The sequence below is a fragment of the Salvelinus fontinalis genome, chromosome 17 (genome assembly GCF_029448725.1).
Source record: "Salvelinus fontinalis isolate EN_2023a chromosome 17, ASM2944872v1, whole genome shotgun sequence".
NCBI classification, from domain to species: domain Eukaryota; kingdom Metazoa; phylum Chordata; class Actinopteri; order Salmoniformes; family Salmonidae; genus Salvelinus; species Salvelinus fontinalis.
This window is the reverse complement of record NC_074681.1, coordinates 32,452,092-32,478,305: the sequence shown is the minus strand read 5'-3', so window position 1 is coordinate 32,478,305 and position 26,214 is coordinate 32,452,092. Positions and strand designations below refer to the sequence as shown.

At 42.4% G+C, this 26,214-nt stretch overlaps 1 protein-coding gene across 4 annotated transcripts in view; it reads right to left on the bottom strand.

The window, feature by feature from the left end:
- LOC129814175 (partitioning defective 3 homolog) overlaps positions 1 to 26,214 on the bottom strand; it is a gene marked incomplete at its 5' end in the record, with an annotated part of 196,098 nt that overhangs the window by 144,519 nt on the left and 25,365 nt on the right. For all 4 annotated transcript variants that reach the window (XM_055867063.1, XM_055867065.1, XM_055867064.1 and 1 more), the window contains 2 exon segments: positions 2,052 to 2,251; positions 5,152 to 5,326. In XM_055867063.1, the coding sequence (XP_055723038.1) occupies positions 2,052 to 2,251; positions 5,152 to 5,326 (375 nt within the window).

Below are 26,214 nucleotides of genomic sequence, written 5' to 3'. Positions count from 1 at the left end.
GGACTTGGGTCAAACGTTTCGGGTAGCCTTCCACAAGCTTCCAACAATAAGTTGGGTTGATTTTGGCCCATTCCTCCTGACAGAGCCAGCATAAGTGAGTCAGGTTTGTAGATCTTCTTGCTCGCACACACTTTTTCAGTTCTGCCCACAAATTTTCTATGGGATTGAGGTCAGGGCTTTGTGATGGCCACTCCAATACCTTGACTTTGTTGTCCTGAAGCCATTTTGCCACAACTTTGGAAGTATGTTCGGGGTCATTGTCCATTTGCGACCAAGCTTTAACTTCCTGACTGATCAGTTTTTGCTCTCCTGCGCCTGACTTCTTTGCCGCCAGTACGCACCCCCTACATTTAATGTCACGCCCTGATCAGTTTCACCTGTCCCTGTGATTGTTTCCACCCCCTCCAGGTGTCACTTATTTCCCCAGTGTATTTATCCCTGTGTTTCCTGTCTCTCTGTGCCAGTTCGTCTTGTATGTTAGTCAAGTCAACCAGCGTTTTTCCCCCGTTCTCCTTTTCTATTCTCTTTTGCTAGTCTTCCAGGTTTTTGACCTCTGCCTGACTCTGGACTACTTTCCCAACTGCCTGATCATCCTGCCTGCCCAGATCTTGAATCTGCCTGCCCTTCGGTACCTATTGAACGGAAGTGGTTTTGACCTTTTGCCTGTACACGACCATTCTCTTGCCTACCTTTTTTTTGGATTAATAAACATTCCAAGACTCACTCCAACCATCTGCATCTGGGTCTCACCTTGTGCCTTGATATTTAAACTGGAAGAACTTGTCCTAGTTGGTGTTTTTAAATCATTGACTGATGTCTTGAGATGTTGCTTCAATATATCCACATCATTTTCCTCCTTTATGATGCTATTTTGTGAAGTGCACCAGTCCCTCCTGCAGCAAAGCACCCCCACAACATGATGCTGCCACCCCCGTGCTTCACGGTTGGGATGGTGTTCTTCGGCTTGCAAGCCTCCCCCTTTTTCCTCCAAACATAACGATGGTCATTATGGCCAAACAGTTCTATTTTTGTTTCATAAGTCCAGAGGACATTTCTCCAAAAAGTACGATCTTTGTCCCCATGTGCGGTAGCAAACCGTAGTCCGGCTTTTATATGGCAGTTTTGGAGCAGTGGCTTCTTCCTTGCTGAGCGGCCTTTCGGGTTATGTCGATATTGGACTCGTTTTACTGTGGATATAGATACTTTTGTACCCGTTTCCTCCATCATCTTCACAAGGTCCTTTGCTGTTGTTCTGGGATTGACATGCACTTTTCGCACCAAAGTACGTTCATCTCTAGGAGACAGAACGCGTCTCCTACCTGAGCGTTATGACGGCTGCGTTGTCCCATGGGTGTTTATACTTGCGTACTATTGTTTGTACAGATGAACGTGGTACCTTCAGGCGTTTGGAAACTTCTCCCAAGGAAGAACCAGACTTGTGGAGGTCTACAATTTTTTTCTGAGGTCTTGGCTGATTTCTTTTGATTTTCCCATGATGTCAAGCAAAGAGGCACTGAGTTTGAAGGTAGGCCTTGAAATACATCCGCAGGTACATCTCCAATTGACTCAAATGATGTCAATTAGCCTATCAGCTTCTAAAGCCATGACAATTTTCTGGAATTTCCAAGCTGTTTAAAGGCACAGTCAACTTAGTGAATGTTAACTTCTGACCCACTGAAATTGTGATACAGTAATAAGTGAAATTATCTATCTGTAAACAATTGTTGGAAAAATGACTTGTGTCATGCACAAAGTAGATGTCCTAACCAACTTGCCAAAACTATAGTTTGTTAACAAGACATTTGTGGAGTGGTTGAAAAACGAGTTATAATGACTCCAACCTAAGTGTATGTAAACTTCCGACTTCAACTGTACATACATACTGAACAAAAATATAAACGCAACATGCAACAATTTATATGATTTTACTGAGCTAAATAGAAGAGCCTGAGAGAGGATACAGGTAGTTAATGTCATACACTGAAGATACAGGGGACCATCACTTGAAACTGTTCAACTGCAGAGATAAGAGATGTTTGATCATTGGCTACCTTTCTCTCCAGGCTATTGGTGCCAGTGCCGGTGCCTCCTACAGAGCGCCGTGGTTTGAGGAAGCCAGCCGTGGTGGACCAGCGGGTGGGGTTCTTCCTGGACGGTTTCTCCGGCGGCAGGGTCACGCGGGGGTCGCTGAAAGGCCCGTTGATCGTCGCCAGGGCCGGGTCACTGCTGCGACGCACATGGAGGGGCATATCTGGAGGAGAGAGATTAATAGAGATGGAGGAGAAGAGGGAGACGGGCTCAAAAGGAGTGCATCTGGGGAAGTATGTACTTACTTACATCACTCCAAACACCTGCGTTTGACTGGGTTTATCAGATCTTACCAGGCTCCTACATGACATTAGCAAATGGTCTGTGTCCTCCTATGTCACTTCATTAGTTCTGTGCATTGGTCAATATTCAAATGGTCTTCATTTTCGGCTACATGATTACATCTAGGTTGGTTTTTCTGGCCAATTCCCTCCTTACAGTAATAATTAGCCTATTCTTAATGAGGTGTGTGTGTGATTAGAGCTTATAGCTATTGCAGCCCGGTTACCCAGTGTTATCAAAACACACATCAGCAAAATAAATAACAGGAATGATTATTTAGAGTCCACCACTATTACAGCTGCAAATTATTAGGGCTATTATTAGGGACATTATTAGGCCTATTACTAGGGCTATTCTCAGTAATGATCTGTAGGAGGTAAGTGATTGATCCAGTAGCCTGGGAGCGGTTTCACATTAGATTGCAATGAGCAGGTCATCCAACTCCTAACTCAATTTTTTTTTTTTTAAATAGATCATATGCTATAATGACTAACGTTCTGCATAATTATACCAACCAGGGCCCCAATTTATACCCTGTCAGAGAAATACATTTGAATCTCTCCTAACTATAATTAACATTGAATGAAATGCCAGCGTCTGAATTGGAATCTTTTTTAACAGGGCCCAACGTGAAATCTCAATAGCTTGCGAAAATATAAATTGAATTCATCTGCACAGGGTCCTATACGTAGCCTCTGGGAGTTGGAGTCTGGGAGGCTGGTCAGTCAGCGGTTAGGACCCGTCGTTAGACCATGTGTTGATAACTGTGCTGCTCTCTGATCAGCTCTCTCCATTCAAATCTGACCTCATCATGACAATTATTCCACAATACTGACAGTGGATCAGCTCCTAGAGAGATATCACCTTATGACTCCAAATATAGAGGTGGCTAATACTAATGCTTACCATATAATAATGTACTGAAACACAGATTCATTTAGCACATCATTCCACACATTTACGATTAAGTTCACTTTACTGGTCAATTGAACACAAGAGCCAACTGAACTTTTACTTCAGCTTTTAACCCAACCTCTACGAAAGACAAATACAGGTTTTGGAGAAGTGCGGGGGGTTGCCACACTGGGTGCTCTGGGAGCTGCTGTTGTGGGGTTTTAATTGCCTTGCTCAAGTGCACAATGGCAGGCAATGGCATCTAGGATTTATAACCAGCAACCCTCCAGTTGCCAGCTCACTTCGACAGATTTTTCACATCGGACCCTGGATTCAAACTGTCAGCCCTCCCTCCGGGACCCGGAACGCCTCTCTAAACGCTAGGCTACCTGCCATTGTTACTCATCAAGAAGTATGTTGAGGCAAAAATTAAAGAGAGTTTAGCCAACAAATAGAACTCAACTGACCTAACATGAAATGACATTTACCAGTCAGTAAACAACAAGCGCTTTCAAGTGCAACTTTAGCAATGATGGTTTTGGGAACAAGAGCTCTGAGATTAGGACAGTGTTCTATCCTCTCTCCCTGCCCTGTCCCATGAGTAAGACACAGAGTCACAGGGAGAAGGTCAATTTCATTTCCTTGATTCCTCACATCCTCGCCTCCTTCTCAAAACCAATTGGATGAGAAGGTCAGAGGTCCCGCCCTTCTGAACTTCTCAGTACAGAGGACGCGAGGAATCAGGGAAATGCAATTGAGATTCTCCCATAGTCTTCCTAGCTCTGAAAATGTTTCCCACGCGTCTGGTAACCTAATGGCCTCACTCACAACGCAGCAGTGGAACCTCATGGGACGCCTGCTTAACGTTTCCTGTTTGGATGAAGGCGCTTGTAATAAACAGAACTCTGATGGCGATGTGTCACTGAATGTTCCGGAGCACAGGCAGGGAGAAGAGCCAGTGGAAGTAGCACTTAGGAACGGCTACATTGCAGTTCCCACCAGTCAGAATATGGGAATGTGACACTTGGCGTCTTCAGAAGCCTTGGAGAGACCTTTAAAAACGGTGTGTTAGCTACAGTCTCTCTTGAGTGGTCCATTCATTGGACTCGTGTCAGTGAAGCAGCAATTCAGAGAGATTTTGGAGAAGGCTAAACATGCATATAGGAGCTAAATGGGATACTACACGATTCTTTTATCTACTTCCCGAGAGTCAGATTAACTCTTGGATCCCATTTGTATGTCTCTGCGTGCAGTATGAAGGAAGATAAGAGGTCGTTTCGAGAGCCCACGCTAACTAGTGTATGCTACTGTACCTATAGACTTCAAGTCATTGTGCGAAAACAAGTTAATTGCCTGAATCTAGCAGTATCCCTTAACTGTGTTGCTCTTCTGTCTGTGCTGCACACATCTAATATTTGAATAATGTGCCACTTTGTTTGCTGTTGAAGACATAATGCTATTCTGACCTCAGTGTTACAGCCCTCCCACGCAACAGTTTCAACCCAAAAGGCCACTTACACTGATGTTTGTTGATGGCCTCTTCCTGATGTTTCTGTACCCACTCAGACCAAAGGGCGAAAACAATTCATGTGATCATTTTATGTGACTAAAGAATTGACAGCACTAGAGTCTTCCCACATTGGAAACTATCTGAATATTCACAGATCTATCGGTCTGCTACGTAATTACCATCAATGGCATATGTTCCTTGAACCCAGTGCCACGTTCTGATGCCAAACGCTGCAGATAGAAATGCCATGAAGACTGCCAATGTGATTCCTTGGTCTACATGTTTGTCCTACGTAACATATTTGCATATCTGAATGTTACAAAACGTTTTTTCCCCCTAGCTGAACGCGCCCCCAGGTGTTTGATTTGTGAACTTACTGGATCGAAGGGCGGACGGAGTGACTTCTATCTCGCTGGCGGCCTGGTAGGGCTGGAAAGCGGACATGTTGCTGGAGTTGAGCTCGGTGGCGAACAGGTCGGGGCTCTGGGTTCCTGTGGAGCTGGTGCCGTCGCCTCCATGGTGAGGGTCCTGTTCATCATACACAGCCACCAGCTGACGGAGAGAGGGATGAATGTTACTTTATTGACCATTACATGAGCAATGAACATTTGTCTTTTGCATACTATCTCCCTGCATATAGCCTATTTATATATATATGAAGATGAAAGAGAGAGAGAGAGAGAGCGAGAGAGAGAGCGAGAGACAGACATTGGAAAGAATGTCTCTTGACACATTGGAAAGAATTAACAAAAAACAGAGCAAACTAGAATGCTATTTGACCCTAAACAGAGAGTACACAGTGGCAGAATACCTGACCAATGTGACTGACCCAAAATGAAGGAAAGCTTTGACTATGTACAGTGAGCATAGCCTTGCTATTGAGAAAGGCCGCCGTAGGCAGACCTGGCTCTCAAGAAAAGACAGGCTATGTGCAGACTGCCCACAAAATGAGGTGGAAACTGAGCTGCACTTCCTAACCTCCTGCCAAATGTATGACCATATTAGAGAGACATATTTCCCTCAGATTACATAGATTCACAAAGAATTCAAAAACAAACCTGATTTCAATAACCTCCCATATCTACTGGGTGAAATACCACAGCGTACCTTCACAGCAGCAATATTTGTGACCTGTTGCCACAAGAAAAGGGCAACCAGTGAAGAACAAACACCATTGTAAAAAACAACCTTTATTTATGTTTATTTATGTATTTTCCCTTTTGTACTTTAACCATTTGCACATCGTTACAATACTGTATATAGACATAATATGACATTTGAAATGTCTTTATTCTTTTGGAACTTCTGTGAGTGTAATGTTTACTGTTCATTTTTTATTGTTTATTTCTCTTATGTTTATTATCTATTTCACTTGCTTTGACAATGTTAACATATGTTTTCCATGCCAATAAAGCCCCTTGAATTGAGAGGGAGAGAGGAGGAGGAGAGAGAGATACCCGCTAATGATCAAAATCCAGAAAAGAGACGTTAAATTCTACAACCACATAAAAGGAAACAATTCCCAAACCTTCCATAACAAATCCATCACCTACAGATAAATGAACCTGGAGAAGAGCCCCCTAAGCAAGCTGGTCCTGTGGCTCTGTTCACAAACACAAACAGACCCCACCGAGACCCAGGACAGCAACACAATTAGACCCAACCAGATCATGAAAAAACAAAAAGATAATTACTTGACAAATTGGAAAGAATTTACAAAGAAAACAGTGCAAACTAGAATGCTATTTGGACCTAAACAGAGAGTACACAGTGGCAGAATACCTGACTACTGTGACTGACCCAAAATTAAGGAAAGCTTTGACTATGTACAGACACAGTGAGCATAGCCTTGCTATTGAGAAAAGCCGCCGTAGGCAGACCTGGCTCTCAAGAGAATACAGGCTATGTGCAGACTGCCCACAAAATGAGGTGGAAACTGAGATGTACTTCCTAACCTCCTGCCAAATGTGTGACCATATTAGAGACATATTTCCCCCAGATCACACAGATCCACAAAGAATTAGAAAACAAACCCGATTTTGATAAACTCCCATATCTACTGGGTGAAATACCACAGTGTGCATTCACAGCAGCAAGATTTGTGACCTGTTGCCACAAGAAAAGGGTAACCAGTGAAGAACAAACACAATTGTAAATACAACCCATATTTATGTTGACTTATTTTCCCTTTTGTACTTTAACTGTTTGCACATTATTACAACACTGTATATATACATAATTTGACATTTGAAATGTCTTTATTCTTTCAGAACTTTTGTAAGTGTAATGTTTCCAGGTAATTTTCTATTGTTTATTATCTATTTCACTTGCTTTGGCAATGTAAACATGTTTCCCATACCAATAAATCCCTTCAAATGGAGAGAGAGACAGAGAGAGACAGAGAGAGAGAGACAGAGAGAGAGAGACAGAGAGAGAGAGACAGAGAGAGAGAGACAGAGAGAGAGAGACAGAGAGAGAGAGACAGAGAGAGAGAGACAGAGAGAGAGAGACAGAGAGAGAGAGACAGAGAGAGAGAGACAGAGAGAGAGAGAGAGAGAGCGTGAGGTGTTCGAGTGAAAGAGGAACTCGAACTGTTAAGAATTCAAGTTGACGTCTGATTCTAGTTGACCGCCACCAATGACCGGATCTACTGTATGATTCAGGCTTTCATATCCAGAGGTCATTACATCCATAAACATGCGTTTCCCTTCACCCTGAGAATGACTCCATCTTTTTCTGAATCTTCAAAGCTTCCTATCCTACAGAGGCCTTATTAATTCCAGGGGCAGGAACGCCTCCAGGTGTTTGAATAGAATATTCAAGCCATCACTCTGGGGCCACATGTGTTCAGCTGGTTTACGTTACGGGTTCGGTGCTGTGAGGAAGGATACAAATCCTTCAAAAAGGATATTAACAGTACAGTCACACGCAGGCAGCCACACTACATATTTTATTCACTATGTACTGTGGAGTACAGTCGAGGCCAAAAAGCAACCAACCGTAGCCCTAACACAGCCCGTCTCGGACTCCAATCCCCTACTGGCCACGACAGACAGACAAGAGGGGGTCAGGCAGAGTTTGAGGTCACAATGACTTACTATGGCGGTATCTGTCCGCTGGAGGTAGGCTATACTGTCTGCGTTGCAAATCGCACCCCATTCCCAATATAGTGCACTACTTTTGACCAGAGTCCTGCTGAAAAGTAGTGCACTATATAGCACTACCTTGCCTTGTATTATGAACGTCTGATTCTGCTCTATATAGCCCACACTGCTCCGAGCCCTGGTCTGTTCCGGTGTATTAAAGCAGCTAAATCCTGGGAGCCTGTGGTTTTGTAGAGCAGCACAGAGAGCAGACACCCTGGAGAGACTAACAATCTCTAGAGGGCATAGAGAGGTCCAACACAGGCACTAACCTCCCTTCCCAAATGGCACCCTATCCCCTAATTAGTGTTCTCCTTCTGACCAGGGCGATTTGTACCCTGCCCCACTCTCCCTCTCGCCTTCTCATTACATCAGTACCCTAATAAAGGCAGAGGTAAAGCGGTATTCCTCATAACATGTCTCTGTGACATGGGGTCAGCATAGATTCTTATGACTGGTAAAACCAGCCAGGGGTCAAAAGTCAGTTTAGAGAAGGCCGGCAGACCGCCACTGACAGACCCCTCTGTAAGAGGACAGACGGGGATGTGTGTGCGTGCGTATACATGTGTGTGTGCATACTTATGGAATGGTCCTTCTAATAACTCCTATATATATATATATACACACTGCTCAAAAAAATAAAGGGAACACTTAAACAACACAATGTAACTCCAAGTCAATCACACTTCTGTGAAATCAAACTGTCCACTTAGGAAGCAACACTGATTGACAATAAATTGCACATGCTGTTGAGCAAATGGAATAGACAAAAGGTGGAAATTATAGGCAATTAGCAAGACACCCCCAAAAAAGGAGTGATTCTGCAGGTGGTGATCACAGACCACTTCTCAGTTCCTATGCTTCCTGGCTGATGTTTTGGTCACTTTTGAATGCTGGCGGTGCTCTCACTCTAGTGGTAGCATGAGACGGAGTCTACAACCCACACAAGTGGCTCAGGTAGTGCAGTTCATCCAGGACGGCACATCAATGCGAGCTGTGGCAAAAAGGTTTGCTGTGTCTGTCAGCGTAGTGTCCAGAGCATGGAGGCGCTACCAGGAGACAGGCCAGTACATCAGGAGACGTGGAGGAGGCCGTAGGAGGGCAACAACCCAGCAGCAGGACCGCTACCTCCGCCTTTGTGCAAGGAGGTGCACTGCCAGCGCCCTGCAAAATGACCTCCAGCAGGCCACAAATGTGCATGTGTCTGCTCAAACGGTCAGAAACAGACTCCATGAGGGTGGTATGAGGGCCCGACGTCCACAGGTGGGGGTTGTGCTTACAGCCCAACACCGTGCAGGACGTTTGGCATTTGTCAGAGAACACCAAGATTGGCAAATTCGCCACTGGCGCCCTGTGCTCTTCACAGATGAAAGCAGGTTCACACTGAGCACATGTGACAGACGTGACAGAGTCTGGAGACGCCGTGGAGAACTTTCTGCTGCCTGCAACATCCTCCAGCATGACCGGTTTGGCGATGGGTCAGTCATGGTGTGGGGTGGCACTTCTTTGTGGGGCCGCACAGCCCTCCATGTGCTCGCCAGAGGTAGCTGCCAATAGGTACCGAGATGAGATCCTCAGACACCTTGTGAGACCATATGCTGACACATGCACATTTGTGGCCTGCTGGAGGTCATTTTGCAGGGTTCTGGCAGTGCACCTCCTTGCACAAAGGCGGAGGTAGCGGTCCTGCTGCTGGGTTGTTGCCCTCCTACGGCCTCCTCCACGTCTCCTGATGTACTGGCCTGTCTCCTGGTAGCGCCTCCATGCTCTGGACACTACGCTGACAGACACAGCAAACCTTTTTGCCACAGCTCGCATTGATGTCCATCCTGGATGAACTGCACTACCTGAGCCACTTGTGTGGGTTGTAGACTCCGTCTCATGCTACCACTAGAGTGAGAGCACCGCCAGCATTCAAAAGTGACCAAAACATCAGCCAGGAAGCATAGGAACTGAGAAGTGGTCTGTGGTCACCACCTGCAGAATCACTCCTTTTTTGGGGGTGTCTTGCTAATTGCCTATAATTTCCACCTTTTGTCTATTCCATTTGCACAACAGCATGTGAAATTTATTGTCAATCAGTGTTGCTTCCTAAGTGGACAGTTTGATTTCACAGAAGTGTGATTGACTTGGAGTTACATTGTGTTGTTTAAGTGTTCCCTTTATTTTTTGAGCAGTGTTTATACATATATATATAGTAATTCCTAAGTACTGTGCCCAGTACAGAGTCCGTGAGACCCACAGTCAGGTCCCAAAGGGTTTCATAATATTGCATAATAGAACTAGACTGTTCCCCTCTGTATAATCACCATCAGATGGATCCCAGAGGTAAGCAGGGCACATGGACATGGTGTGTGTGTTTAGACAAGGGCCCCTGTGTGCAGAATGTGTCACCCTCCCAGGGCTATTGGATCCCAGTTGAAACTGACAGAGGATCAGTGTTATATCTCAGAGTAAGTTAGGTCCCATGGTAAGGATGAAAACCACTGACGGTACACTTAGCGTACATACTAATCACCACACTGGCTCAGGCTGTTAGAATTGCATTTAATTTCTTTCCCAGACATCATGTGACTAGGGAGGAGTGACGCGGTACCGAAACCCGGTATTAAACGGGCCCCGGGTCTAAATGATGGAAGACCGTAGTATCAACAAACTCAGACGTTATCAGTTCTGCTTTCGGGTACTGGAGAAGAAAATACATCTCCTATTTATTATTGCGACATAAAAAGGTGATCTTGCGCATTTTATCTCACCAACCGATTCTAATTTCCAATAAGATGAAGACATTTGTCTATGATGCTTTCTCGCTATTCCCAATCCAGAAGACAGAGATCTCTCTCACACGGAGCCTGTGTCTCTCACACGCTACAGTACACGCTCTTAATTAGTGACGATGGCGGAGAGAGCTAAACGTTCAAAAGTGTGTCGATGCTGACAACGCTCGTTGCCACAAGTGCAACAAGACTTTTGCTTGTAAGGGCGGAAATACGAGCAATCTGTCCAAACATCTATGGAAAGTGCATCATGTACAGGCAGAGAAATGCACACAGTTTGACTGGCTAGCTCATAGTTCATCTTTCGTTGTCTGATCTACGTTAGGTATGAATGCAGCCTAGAACCCACACACGGAGTTAACTAGATTATGAGAACATGGGTTTCTGATCAAAAGAAACCATTAGCCAGCTGAATGTTTAGCTATGGGTGCGTTCAGGAATTCAATCACCCATTGAAAGATTTTGCAAAATTTTTGTTAAAGTTGCAGCTACAATGAACCAACCCACTCCTCCCTCCAATACCTCCAATACCACTCATCCTTGATGTCAAGACCAGATGGAACACTATCTAATGAGAGAGAGATTCATGGAGCCGTATCCAGCCATCCAAGCAGTAGCCTTGGACCCACGACTGCGAAAAGCAATGGCCAAGGACAACCTGGACCGTCTAAAGAACGAGGACTTGCATAAGGCTGAGGAGTTTGTCCAGCTCATGAGAATCCTCTATACATCCACACTCTGTGTGTCATGTGAAAAGAACACCACCTGTGGACAGATCAAACTCATCCTCCACAAACTGGGAGAGCACTTCACTGTGAAGCATGAAGATACAACGTCTGTGGCAACCATCAAAGAGAAGGTGTGGGAGAACCTCTCCTGGCGCTATCGGGATGAGGCCTTCCTGCATGAGGCCACAGCAATGGACCCCAGATTTAAAGGGAGGCCGGTGAGTGACGCCACCTGGGACAGGCTGAGGAAGGAAACTGTTGAGGACAATGTGACAGGAGCAACACCAGGGCTGTCAGAGGAGCAGGAGCAGACAGACACAGAGCACCAGCAACAGTAGGAGTCTGAAGGAGAGGAAATGGAGGAGGAGGAGGAGGAGACAGTCCCTCCATTGTACAAAACAAGGAGCTGTTCTCAGAAAAGGACAGGGAGTTGAGGTTGACGATCTAACAGGACACCTCGTCCCTCACCCTCAGCGAGCTTGTTGACCTAGAGGTCGAGCTCTACAAAGGCCTGCCTTCCATCCCCATGGCTGAAGATCCAGTGATGTAGTGGTGGTGGGAGACGAGAGCTACTCTGCCCCTCCTCACAAACATTGCAACAAGCCACCTCTGTGCTCAAGTCTCCTCCACCCCTAGTGAGAGGGTCTTTTCGACTGCAGGGAACACAATAAGCCAGGAGAGGTCCCGACTTCTGCCAGAAAAGGCAAATATGTTGATCTGTCTCCAGAACAACTGCTAAGAAGTGTTAGTCCTTCTGCAGCCTACCTCCATGCCCCACCCATGTTGTTCTATACCACTGTCTTTTCTTCTGCAGGAAAATATTGTTTATTTCATTTGTTTTACATTTCCATCATCATAACAGAGTCTATAATAGTGATTTATTCAAAACATTGCTGTTTCTTTTGCTGTAAATCATTCTTTTTTTAATTTATTTTAAAATATCAGAAAATAAAGCAATGTTAATTCTGTTGTTAATTTAAACAAAAATAACCAATAAGAACACTGTTAATGTACCGGATCGATAAGCAGTATCGGTAAGAGTAATAATAACGTTAACATCTTAACGTTACCCATCCTTAGTGGGGAGTGACCCCACCACACTACCTGGTGTGTGTGTGTGTGTGGTGAAGCTCCCCTTACGCACGCCGTACTAATTGCTACCTGTGTTGGCAAGCACAGACTTGGCCCAGCCTCAAAATAATTACTCGTCCACACACACAGGCACACTCAACGGGGGTGGTCTTCCCTGAGAATGACTAGGTACGCAACTGCTAATGTGTGTTGATTGCCCTGAGAGACCGTATAAGTGTGTCGGTCTTTCTGTGTATTTGACAGGATCTGTATGTCAAAGTTCATTGGTCGAGTACACAGAATTGCAGGTGCAGGCGAAATGCTGGTGCTTCTAGCTCCAACAGAGCAGTAATAATACCTAGCAATACGTACATAATCCATTTTTATTTTATTAATATCAGAACGCACAATGTCATATATATATATATATATATATATATAATATAAATAAAATATACTGTATGAAAATACCTTTAGACACCATTGTAATAATCCATATCGCCCGAATGCTACAGAAAGGTGCTCCTGTCCTATGGGCCGTTCTGCCTATACCACAGACTCAGTGGAAATGCCAAATGTAACCAACCCAAAACAGGAGAAGTCCACTTCTCTTAGAGCAGTCCGCAATGCTCTTTGGCTGACTGGGAGCAGGCAGCCATCACACTTGTCCCGCAGCAGTAGAGCCTGTCTAGAGCCTGTCTAGAGCCTGTCTAGAGCCTGTCTAGAGCCTGTCTAGAGCCTGTCTATGCCAGGTAGAGAATAAAGAGCAGAGCTGTCAGTGAGGGGGAGAGTGGCCCTGGACCTCAGCCTACACAGTTGTCAACCCCCAGTACTTAACTCCATGTTCCTCTCATAGCCAACAGCTACAACACAAAACCCCAAAACAGGGCCTAAAGCCTCAAGTCAATATCACAGGTACAGCAGAAACATCCGAACAACAACACAGTGTTTGCGTCCCAAATATCGCCTACATACAGTAGGGCACCATATCCTGAATGGGGATGTGGTCAAAAGTAATGCACTATATAGGGGATAGGGTGCCAATTGGGAAGCATCCAATATGTATGAAGCCAACCAGGCCAATAACATCATCATAACTAGCTGAGTAACTGTCTGCAGCCCACAAAGGTAGCGGATATATTGAGGTGGTGAAAACAACCCACAACAGTCAGTAGTAGAGACTGCGAGGTACTGTTCGTATTGGGTCAGTAGTAGAGACTGCGAGGTACTGTTCGAATTGGGTCAGTAGTAGAGACTGCGAGGTACTGTTCGAATTGGGTCAGTAGTAGAGACTGCGAGGTACTGTTCGTATTGGGTCAGTAGTAGAGAATGCGAGGTATTGTTCGTATTGGGTCAGTAGTAGAGACTGCGAGGTACTGTTCGTATTGGGTCGATAGTAGAGACTGCGAGGTACTGTTCGTATTGGGTCGATAGTAGAGACTGCGAGGTACAGTTCGTATTGGGTCGAGCCCATTTCATCAGTTTTGCTTGATTTGTGGCACGAGAGGGGAGAGATGACTTGTCTGTAGCCTTTTACTATAAGACATGGTCAGCAACACACACACACACACACAGACACACACAGACACACACAGACACACACACACACACACAGACACACAGCCAAACACTCAACCACATGAATCCGATCCAATCCACCCATTAAATCATGTTGACTTGACAGATGATTTGTAAATGATGTAGACGCACATAGAACCCTTGTGGAAGTGTTCATCAGTTCAAGACCGATGTCAACGTGGTTTGAAGTCTGGTGGGTGTCAGGGAGATGGAATTTCTGACTGGGGTGCAACCCCACACTCCCACTGCTGTAACCACGAGTCCACCGAGAGTGAGCCGAGCCAGAACACTGCCAGTGCCTTAGTGTTGTCCTTGACCCGATGGCCCTCAATCCCCTACCCATGCACACACGTGCACGCAGACACAAAGTGCATATTTCAGAGCGACAGAGAGACAAAGTCTGACTGTAGGATCGTGTTCAAATGTAGAACTGTGACTAGAATAGAAGGAGCAGTTTGAGCGTAATGACCCCTATCCATTTCACCTAATGGAAACAGTAGACAGATGTGGGGAAAGGAAGGTTTCTCTGAATAAGACCTACATTGAATTATAGGAATAGAATAGTAATTGGGGACGGAGGAGCTATAGTAATTTAAATGTATAAAGACGACATTAATCATTTCCGGGGATAAAGGCTAGACATGGCTGGCTGTATATTACATATTTCATTTGTCAAAGGGAAACGACACGTAAGCTGTAGGAAACTGAAGCTAAAACTCGAGTCCACATCTTTCATCAAACACATGAAACCTGAAACAGTTTGTTCTCACATTAACTACTAGCCTACGTCTGATGGTTGTCTTAACCTTCCCCACTTAGAATAGGTAACCCTAGAGATCTGTGAGACCTGTTTATATCCCAGGCGAAGAGCTGCTGACAACATTCCCACTCAATAAAAGTCGGTAAACACATGGTGATGAAGGCGTGGAGAAGAAAAGGTACAAGAACAGGCTCTGCATACATGTAACTAACAAAATAAAGAAAACACCAACATAAAGTGTCTTAATAGGGTGTTGGGCCACAACGACCCAGAACAGCTTCAATGCACCTTGGCATAGATTCTACTAGTTTCTGGAACTCTATTGGAGGGATGTGACACCATTCTTCCATGAGAAAATCCATCATTTGGTGTTTTGTTGACGGTGGTGGAAAACACGGTTCCGGCGACGCCCCAGAATCTCGCATAAGTGTTGAATTGGGTTGAGATCTGGTGACAGATGTCCATGGCATTTGATTTACATTGTTTTCATGCTCATTTGTCACATGTCATTTGGCCTATCCAGCATTTTAATTCATGGGAATGTTAATTGCTTGATTAACTCAGAAACTACGCTTGTGTGTAAGCACCTGCTTGCAATATACTTTGTATTCCTCATTTACTTAAGTGTTTCCATTATTTTGGCATTTACCTGTACCTCCAATAACAATAGGCCTACTTCCAAAAGAGCTATTCAATGTATGTTACTGTTGACCTACTGGTTAATCCAATAGATTACCATCCAATTAAGCACCTCGGTATAGTCTGAATAATTAGGATCATTTGGTATAGTCTGAAGAATTAGGATCATTTGGTATAGTCTGAAGAGTTAGGATCATTTGGTATAGTCTGAAGAGTTAGGATCATTTGGTATAGTTTGAAGAATTAGGATCATTTGGTATAGTTTGAAGAATTAGGATCATTTGGTATAGTTTGAAGAATTAGGATCATTTGGTATAGTTTGAAGTATTAGGATCATTTGGTATAGTCTGAAGCATTAGGATCATTTGGTATAGTCTGAAGAGTTAGGATCATTTGGTATAGTTTGAATAATTAGGTATAGTTTTAATAATTAGGTATAGTTTGATTAATTAGGATCATTTGGTATAGTTTGAAGAATTAGGATCATTTGGTATAGTTTGAATAATTAGGTATAGTTTGAATAATTAGGATCATTTGGTATAGTCTGAAGAGTTAGGATCATTTGGTATAGTTTGAAAAATTAGGATCATTTGGTATAGTTTGAAGAATTAGGATCATTTGGTATAGTTTGAATAATTAGGTATAGTTTGAATAATTAGGATCATTTGGTATAGTCTGAAGAGTAAGGATCATTTGGTATAGTTTGAATAATTAGGTATAGTTTGAATAATTAGGATCATTTGGTATAGTCTGAAGAGTTAGGATCATTTGGTATAGTTTGAATAATTAGGTATAGTTTGAATAATTAGGATCATTTGGTATAGTCTGAAGAGTTAGGATCATTTGGTATAGTTTGAATAATTAGGTATAGTTTGAATAATTAGGATCATTTGGTATAGTTTGAAGAATTAGGATCATTTGGTATAGTCTGAAGAGTTAGGATCATTTGGTATAGTCTGAAGAGTTAGGATAATTTGGTATAGTCTGAAGAGTTGGGATCATTTGGTATAGTCTGAAGAGTTAGGATCATTTGGTACAGTCTGAAGAGTTAGGATCATTTGGTATAGTCTGAAGAGTTAGGATCATTTGGTATAGTTTGAAGAATTAGGATCATTTGGTATAGTCTGAAGAGTTAGGATCATTTGGTATAGTCTGAAGAGTTAGGATCATTTGGTATAGTCTGAAGAATTAGGATCATTTGGTATAGTTTGAATAATTAGGTATAGTTTGAATAATTAGGTATAGTTTGAATAATTAGGATCATTTGGTATAGTTTGAAGAATTAGGATCATTTGGTATAGTTTGAAGAATTAGGATCATTTGGTGTAGTCTGAAGCTTTAGGATCAATTGGTATAGTCTGAAGAGTTAGGATCATTTGGTATAGTTTGAATAATTAGGTATAGTTTGAATAATTAGGTATAGTTTGATTAATTAGGATCATTTGGTATGGTTTGAAGAATTAGGATCATTTGGTATAGTTTGAATAATTAGGTATAGTTTGAATAATTAGGATCATTTGGTATAGTCTGAAGAGTTAGGATCATTTGGTATAGTTTGAATAATTAGGTATAGTTTGAATAATTAGGATCATTTGGTATAGTTTGAATAATTAGGATCATTTGGTATAGTTTGAAGAGTTAGGATCATTTGGTATAGTTTGAATAATTAGGATCATTTGGTATAGTTTGAATAATTAGGATCATTTGGTATAGTTTGAAGAGTTAGGATCATTTGGTATAGTTTAAAGAATTAGGATCATTTGGTATAGTTTGAAGAATTAGGATCATTTGGTATAGTCTGAAGAGTTAGGATCATTTGGTATAGTTTGAAGAATTAGGATCATTTGGTATAGTTTGAAGAATTAGGATCATTTGGTATAGTTTGAAGAATTAGGATCATTTGGTATAGTTTGAAGCATTAGGATCATTTGGTATAGTCTGAAGCATTAGGATCATTTGGTATAGTCTGAAGAGTTAGGATCATTTGGTATAGTTTGAATATTTAGGTATAGTTTTAATAATTAGGTATAGTTTGATTAATTAGGATCATTTGGTATAGTTTGAAGAATTAGGATCATTTGGTATAGTTTGAATAATTAGGTATAGTTTGAATAATTAGGATCATTGGTATAGTCTGAAGAGTTAGGATCATTTGGTATAGTTTGAAAAATTAGGATCATTTGGTATAGTTTGAAGAATTAGGATCATTTGGTATAGTCTGAAGAGTTAGGATCATTTGGTATAGTTTGAATAATTAGGTATAGTTTGAATAATTAGGTATAGTTTGAATAATTAGGATCATTTGGTATAGTTTGAATAATTAGGATCATTTGGTATAGTTTGAATAATTAGGTATAGTTTGAATAATTAGGATCATTTGGTATAGTCTGAAGAGTTAGGATCATTTGGTATAGTTTGAATAATTAGGTATAGTTTGAATAATTAGGATCATTTGGTATAGTTTGAATAATTAGGTATAGTTTGAATAATTAGGATCATTTGGTATAGTTTGAATAATTAGGTATAGTTTGAATAATTAGGATCATTTGGTATAGTTTGAAGAATTAGGATCATTTGGTATAGTCTGAAGAGTTAGGATCATTTGGTATAGTCTGAAGAGTTGGGATCATTTGGTATAGTCTGAAGAGTTAGGATCATTTGGTATAGTCTGAAGAGTTAGGATCATTTGGTATAGTCTGAAGAGTTAGGATCATTTGGTATAGTCTGAAGAGTTAGGATCATTTGGTATAGTTTGAAGAATTAGGATCATTTGGTATAGTCTGAAGAGTTAGGATCATTTGGTATAGTCTGAAGAGTTAGGATCATTTGGTATAGTCTGAAGAATTAGGATCATTTGGTATAGTTTGAATAATTAGGTATAGTTTGAATAATTAGGTATAGTTTGAATAATTAGGATCATTTGGTATAGTTTGAATAATTAGGATCATTTGGTATAGTTTGAAGAATTAGGATCATTTGGTGTAGTCTGAAGCATTAGGATCATTTGGTATAGTTTGAAGAGTTAGGATCATTTGGTATAGTTTGAATAATTAGGTATAGTTTGAATAATTAGGATCATTTGGTATAGTTTGTATAATTAGGATCATTTGGTATAGTTTGAAGAATTAGGATCATTTGGTATAGTCTGAAGAGTTAGGATCATTTGGTATAGTTTGAATAATTAGGTATAGTTTGAATAATTAGGTATAGTTTGAATAATTAGGATCATTTGGTATAGTTTGAATAATTAGGATCATTTGGTATAGTTTTAATAATTAGGATCATTTGGTATAGTTTGAATAATTAGGTATAGTTTGAATAATTAGGTATAGTTTGAATAATTAGGATCATTTGGTATAGTTTGAATAATTAGGATCATTTGGTATAGTCTGAAGAGTTAGGATCATTTGGTATAGTTTGAATAATTAGGTATAGTTTGAATAATTAGGATCATTTGGTATAGTTTGAAGAATTAGGATCATTTGGTATAGTCTGAAGAGTTAGGATCATTTGGTATAGTCTGAAGAATTAGGATCATTTGGTATAGTCTGAAGAGTTAGGATCATTTGGTATAGTCTGAAGAGTTAGGATCATTTGGTATAGTTTGAATAATTAGGTATAGTTTGAATAATTAGGATCATTTGGTATAGTTTGAATATTTAGGTATAGTTTGAATAATTAGGATCATTTGGTATAGTCTGAAGAGTTAGGATCATTTGGTATAGTTTGAATAATTAGGTATAGTTTGAATAATTAGGATCATTTGGTATAGTTTGAAGAATTAGGATCATTTGGTATAGTCTGAAGAGTTAGGATCATTTGGTATAGTCTGAAGAATTAGGATCATTTGGTATAGTCTGAAGAGTTAGGATCATTTGGTATAGTCTGAAGAGTTAGGATCATTTGGTATAGTCTGAAGAGTTAGGATCATTTGGTATAGTCTGAAGAGTTAGGATCATTTGGTATAGTCTGAAGAGTTAGGATCATTTGGTATAGTCTGAAGAGTTAGGATCATTTGGTATAGTTTGAAGAATTAGGATCATTTGGTATAGTTTGAAGAATTAGGATCATTTGGTATAGTTTGAAGAATTAGGATCATTTGGTATAGTTTGAAGAGTTATGAGCACTTATACTAGAAAGACGCCAACTAACTTCCAAAGCCTGGTGGGAGAACAGTTAATGAGAATCATTCATCACACAGTATCACCCTTAATCACATTGAAGCTATATTTATTCTGTTTTCCTCGATCAACGGCTTCTCAAGCCAATCAACACTTAACCAGATATCATGGGCATATTTTACAATGTGGGTGTTCAATTAACTGTGAACGACTTGTGTCGCGGCGGAGGAAGGAAAAACTTAAAAGACGTGAGTGTGTTTGAACAGCTCAGTGACGACGTCTACGGCGGAATAGCGTCCCGGCGCGCTTGACGCTGCACCACAGAGATAAGTTTGTATTTTTAACAGTCTCCCTCCCCACTCATAAATCAAACAGAGCCAGTAAAACCCACTCAGCCTGGCTGATACTAATGTCCACTTGGCAGACACAGGAAGACGGAAATGGCAGTAAATACCTTCAGTTACAGAAGGTTTACATGGCGACTAACGCAGCGGGGCGAAATGTATTGTTTCTCCATGTCCTAGTCCCAAATGGAACCCTTTTCACTATATACTGCACTACGGGCTCTGGTCAAACGTAGTGCACTGCATAGGGAAAAGGACATGGAGACGGTTTGTTACTTCATGCTCCCAGCATGCATGGGCTGAGGTGTTTAAAGACACAGAACACTAATCATTCTATTTCCATGTAGCTTCATTTCCTGCACAAGGAGACACTGGGCCTTAGTTGCAGCCATTTCAGAGAACGTGCCAGTATAATATGCCAGTTCTTTGTAGGGGATGCGACCTCTACCCTGGACTGTAGGTAAGGCTTGGGTTATTCCGGCAGTGATGTAAACAGACACTTGTTTGTCTAACCTTTCTGACCGGACAGCGGAAATCTGAATACCATGTGTGCTAAATCACTTTTCAGCTAGCGCCTTAAAATTAAAAAAATTAAAAGCCAGCGACAGCCTCCAGAAACAAGCTTGAGACATCCTGAGCTCCCTCCTCTCAAAAACCTCATTTCAAGAGAAATTTTGCAAAACCAACGGTAATAAATGATGGTTTAAACAATGCCAGTCTTTCTCCATAGCATCTGTCTGGCCAGTGAACAAAACACACTTGGCCACTTGGAGAAAGTCATAACATCTTAAATTGAGTTAAGATGCCTTCTGACTGTTATTTCCTGGCCCGGCCGGGCCGAGTAGAGGGAAGTTGCATCGTTCCTCACGATACAGCTGGCTGAGCTCAATTGTATCAACATTGAGCAATTCTATTGTTTCACAATGTGACGAACCCAACGCTAGTGGAGCGCAGCAAAGGAAACAAGGGCTCCCTTGCTTTTCGCAATAAAACTGCACAATTAAAAGTGAGCAGCAAGAAAAAAGGGCTGAAGCAGAAATGTGTTTCATCAGACAGCGTCTGGAGGAGTCCCGGGTGTCCAATACCTCCCCTTCCTGTGATGCCAGCTAAGCATTTCCCCCCAGTAAAGAACGGCTTCATCCTAAATGGCACCCTACATATAGCGCACTCCTTTTGACCAGGTTCCATAGGGCTCTGGTTAAAAGTAGTGCACTCATAGGGAACAGTGTGTGGTTTGGGAGTCCCTCTGCTCGCCTTTCAACAGCTCTGCGTTTCTCATCTCATCCAGTAATGGGGCCCCTGATGAGGCCTAGGCCTACACTAGTACCCACTTAATGAAGAATCATCATCTAGCTTTATGGCTTATAGAGTACCAACACCATAACCCAACTGAGCTACAACTAAATAGCTTTGTCCCATAGGGTTCTGGCCAGGAGTAGATCACCATGTAGGTTGCCATTTGGGGCACAGCATAATATATGTGAGCTGACAGCAGCCAATGGTCATTAGTCAAGGAGGATGAATAAGGCCTCGTCCTGGACCACGATGCATCTGGAAGAGCTCAACGCTGTATTATTGATGAGTGCTGACACTGATGTGTCCTAACCCTTAACAACCCCGTCAACAGGTCACATAGTTAAAAATGGGGGGGGTCTGAGACTGACAATCCATGGGGACCTTCAGGGTCCTAAGGGGAACTGGACCTATCATTAATTGAAGTTCGAGGGAACATTTGAGTGGGCGGAGTGACAGTTTGGTAATGAGAAATTATAGTTCTGCTGATGCCTTCAGAAATAGAACACCGTCCGACTCCAGTTTGATGAGCAATTACTTATCCCCTTGGTTCCATTACATTGGGCGGGATTTGGATTAGAAAACATTATACTTCAAATACATGGCAATCTCAGAGGAGATTAGCGCTCATTAAAGGTCTTGACAAACCATGATAAATGAATTAGGTTATCAGGTGGTTACAAGAGAGGGCCTACTCCACATAGTCATCTGATATGTGCATTTTTTATAAAATCACATAGATCATCCCAGCTATTCCCAAAAAACAAAAATATTTTCTCAGCAAAAGGTCATCTTCTTTCTCTCTTCTCACGGTCTGTCTCTCTCTCTGCCAAAGATTGTCTTCCTTCTCCATTTTGTTCTCTCTGACAGACCACTAGTAGGATTAAAAGCCCTCCACATACTTAGTCACATCGCTCTTCCTTTCACCACCGTAACCCCCCAGAGCGCAGCCACAAAACCCAATTAAACTCCAATAAGCAGAGCACAAATGAAACTGTCAAATTCATATCTTTGGGAGTTTGGCACAAATCAATAATATGGACAGGCAGTCTGCGTCCCAAACGGCAACCTATTCCCTATACAGTGCACCATCCTGCCCTGGTCTAAAGTAGTGCACCATGTAGGGAATAGGGTGCCATTTGGGACGAAGACCAAGTCTTTGAGACCCGAAGACTCCCCGGCGACACTGACACATATGGTGGGAGCATAACACAAGATGGCTTCCACAGGACTCATCAGTTAAAGTCAGTGTGTGCTATTTTGGCATTGGTGAAGGGGTATGACGACATGACACTGACTATGGATCACAGTTCCTACTCTGCTCTTTTACGAGAACTAGAAGCCTACTTCTCTGCTGGCATCAGCTCATATTTAGCATCTCTGCTCACATTAGCATTTCTGCTCACATTAGCTCATCTTTAGCGTCTCTGCTGACATTAGCTCATCTTCAGCATCTCTACTGACATTAGCTCATCTCTGCTCACATTAGCTCATCCAATGCAGAAAAGACTGACTGGCAGTTTGAAAGTTGGTCTAAAACCCCGGCCTGCCTGACAAGGAATAGGAATGGACTTACCTGCATGGTCACATCAGATCCTAAACCTTCAAAACACATTCTACAGTGCACTGCGTACTGAGAGATGACAGCCACAGCAAAACAGAAAGACCAAAAGAGAGTTGAGGACACTTCAGTCCAGCAGATAAACCACCACAAACATTCACCTAGAGACAACACACTGTGCAATCTGTTGATGGTAAACTGACACAATGAGTTTGGCCTTCAGTATGTATCATTCAATGATTGAGGTCAAGTTACTGAACACATAGCTTTGGATGCCTCATGGGCAAAAGAGTTTAAAGCAAGATGTTGCTACTATTATTCATTTTTATTTATTTATTTTATTTTACCGTTATTTTACCAGGTAAGTTGACTGAGAACACGTTCTCATTTGCAGCAACGACCTGGGGAATAGTTACAGGGGAGAGGAGGGGGATGAATGAGCCAATTGTAAATTGGGGATTATTAGGTGACCATGATGGTTTGAGGGCCAGATTGGGAATTTAGCCAGGACACCGGGGTTAACACCCCTACTCTTACGATAAGTGCCATGGGATCTTTAATGACCTCAGAGAGTCAGGACACCCGTTTAACGTCCCATCCGAAAGACGGCACCCTACACAGGGCAGTGTCCCCAATCACTGCCCTGGGGCATTGGGATATTTTTTAGACCAGAGGAAAGAGTGCCTCCTACTGGCCCTCCAACACCACTTCCAGCAGCATCTGGTCTCCCATCCAGGGACTGACCAGGACCAACCCTGCTTAGCTTCAGAAGCAAGCCTGCATTAATACTATACTGACCAAAATATAATTGCAACATGCAACAATTTCAAAGATTTCTTAGTGACAGTTTATAAGAAAATCAGTAAACTGAAATAAATTCATTAGGCCCTAATCTGTGGATTTAACATGACTGGGAAAACTGATACACATTGGTTGGTCTCAGAAAACCAGTCAATATCTGGTGTGACCATTTGCCTCATGAAGGGCGACACATCTCCTTCGCATAGAGTTGATCAGGCTGTTGATTGTTGCCTGTGGAATGTTCATCCCAGTCCTCGTCAATGGTTGTGCGAGGTTGCTGGATATGCGGGGAACTGGAACACGCTGTCATACACGTAGATCCAGAGCATCCCAAACATGCTCAATGGGTGACATGGTGAGTATGCAGGCCATTGAAGAACTTCAGCTTCAAGGAATTGTGTAAAGATCCTTGCAACATGGAGCCGTGCATTACCATGCGGATGAATGGCACAACAATGGGCCTCAGGATCTCATCATGGTATCTCTGTGCATTTAAATTGCCATTGACAAAATGCAATTGTGGTTGTTGTTCGTAGCTTATGCCTGCCCGTACCATGACCCCACCGGAACTTTGTTCACAACGTTGACATCAGCAAACCGCTCGCCCACACAATGCCATACACATGGTTTGCGGTTGTGAGGCCGGTTGGATGTACCACCAAATTCTCTAAAACACAGGTGTCAAACTCATTCCACGGAGGGCCGAGTGTCTGCGGGTTTTCGCTCCACCCTTGTACTTGATTGATGAATTAACATCACTAATTAGTTAGGAACTCCCCACACCTGGTTGTCTAGGGCTTTATTGAAAGGAAAGACCAAAAACCTGCAGACACAAGGCCCTCCGTGGAATGAGTTTGACACCCCTGCTCTAAAACAACGTTGCTGGCGGCTTATGGTAGAGAAATGAACATTCCTGCAGTCAGCTTTCCAATTTCATGCTCCCTCAAAAATGTTGTAATCTGTGGCACTGTGTTGTGTGACAAAACGACACATTTTAGAGTTTACTTTTATTGCCCCCAGCACAAGGTGCACCTGTGTAATGATCATGCTGTTTAATCAGCTTCTTGATATGCCACACCTGTCAGGTGGATGGATTATCTCGGCAAAAGAGAAATGCTCACTAACATGGGTGTAAACAAATTTGTGCACAGCATTTTCGAAAAAGTAAGCTCTTTGTGCGTATGGAACATTTCTGGGATCTTTTACTCATGAAACATGGGACCAACACTTTACATAATGTGTTCACATTTTTGTTCAGTGTACATATACACACTGATTACCAATCAACGTCAATACTGAGCACCCAAATGGAATGGAATCACGTTGGAGTAGGGGCATGAATTCCTCCCTGACTAAATCATGTTCTCACAAAAGACAGACACTTTCTCTGATCTATCACAAGACCACAGAGTACTAGACTAATACTGTGGCACTACGGTGGAAGTGGAAAAGCTATACATCCTAAACATGAGACTATTACCAAATGAAAAAGCCGGGAGAGTAGAACTGGCATTCAGGCTTTCCCGTGGAGACATTTTTATTAAGAGGAAATGGATACTTTATCCAGTATCTGGGGAGAAGGAGAGGTGCACAAGGCTGGCCTTGTACTGCATGGAATAAGCACTTTTGCTTATGGCAGAAGACAGCAGAAAATCCACATGATACAATACACATTGTCCCAAAGAATAGAACAAGCTGTGAAAAAGCTTATGCAAGAAAAGGAACAAACTAGCTAATTTGAGGTGACAAAGGATGTCTGTGTCAACACGGTATCCCATCTTACAGTAGCCTACATTCACAAGGAAACAAGATCCCTGTTTACTTGCTTTGCAATGCCTAGGCATTGTAAAATAACACCACAAATGCTTACACAAGTCATATTCCACTCTAACAACGATTTAGACGTTCATCCGTATAAGCAAGGATTGTAAAGCACAGTTAATAGGCCGTCGACCGAGCAAGTCATCAGAATTCACAGGGCCAACAGTATTCGACCATTTCTATACTGGGCATAGCTTCAGTGCATTTTTTTCACTGTCTGCCTCCAAAGACATGGTCATAATAAACATGTGTGTTTGATGTCGCTATAAACATAAATAACTCCCAGACAGACTGTCCCTCCCGACCGGACACTAAAGGGCTCCAGCCAAACAGATCTGGTCAAAAGTAGTCCACTACATAGGGAATAGAGTGACATTTGGGACGCATCCCAGGAAAACGATCTGATAGGCTACCAATATCGGTTTCAACATCCCAGGGACCCTACTGGCTGATATGAGTCATATCTTAGAGGAACTTCCCATGACCAAGTTACTGTAGGCGCCTCCAAAACGAGCCTGTGAGTGACCATTTGAAATAATCGCATTCATTTCATCATTTTTATTAAATGGCTTAGATAACCCATCTGATTTGTCAGAGGGGATCGTCAGATGAATGTTTAGTAGAAGTCCCAGTAGTATCCACTCCAATGAGCAGCTCCACCCAACCTATTACAACCTGTGGCACAGGCCAGACAGTCAGGACGTGTCTCAAATGGCAGCCTATTCCCTATGCAGTGCACTACTTTTAACCAGGGGCAATAGGGAATAGAGCACCATTTGGGACAAAGCTGAGGTCTCTGTTCT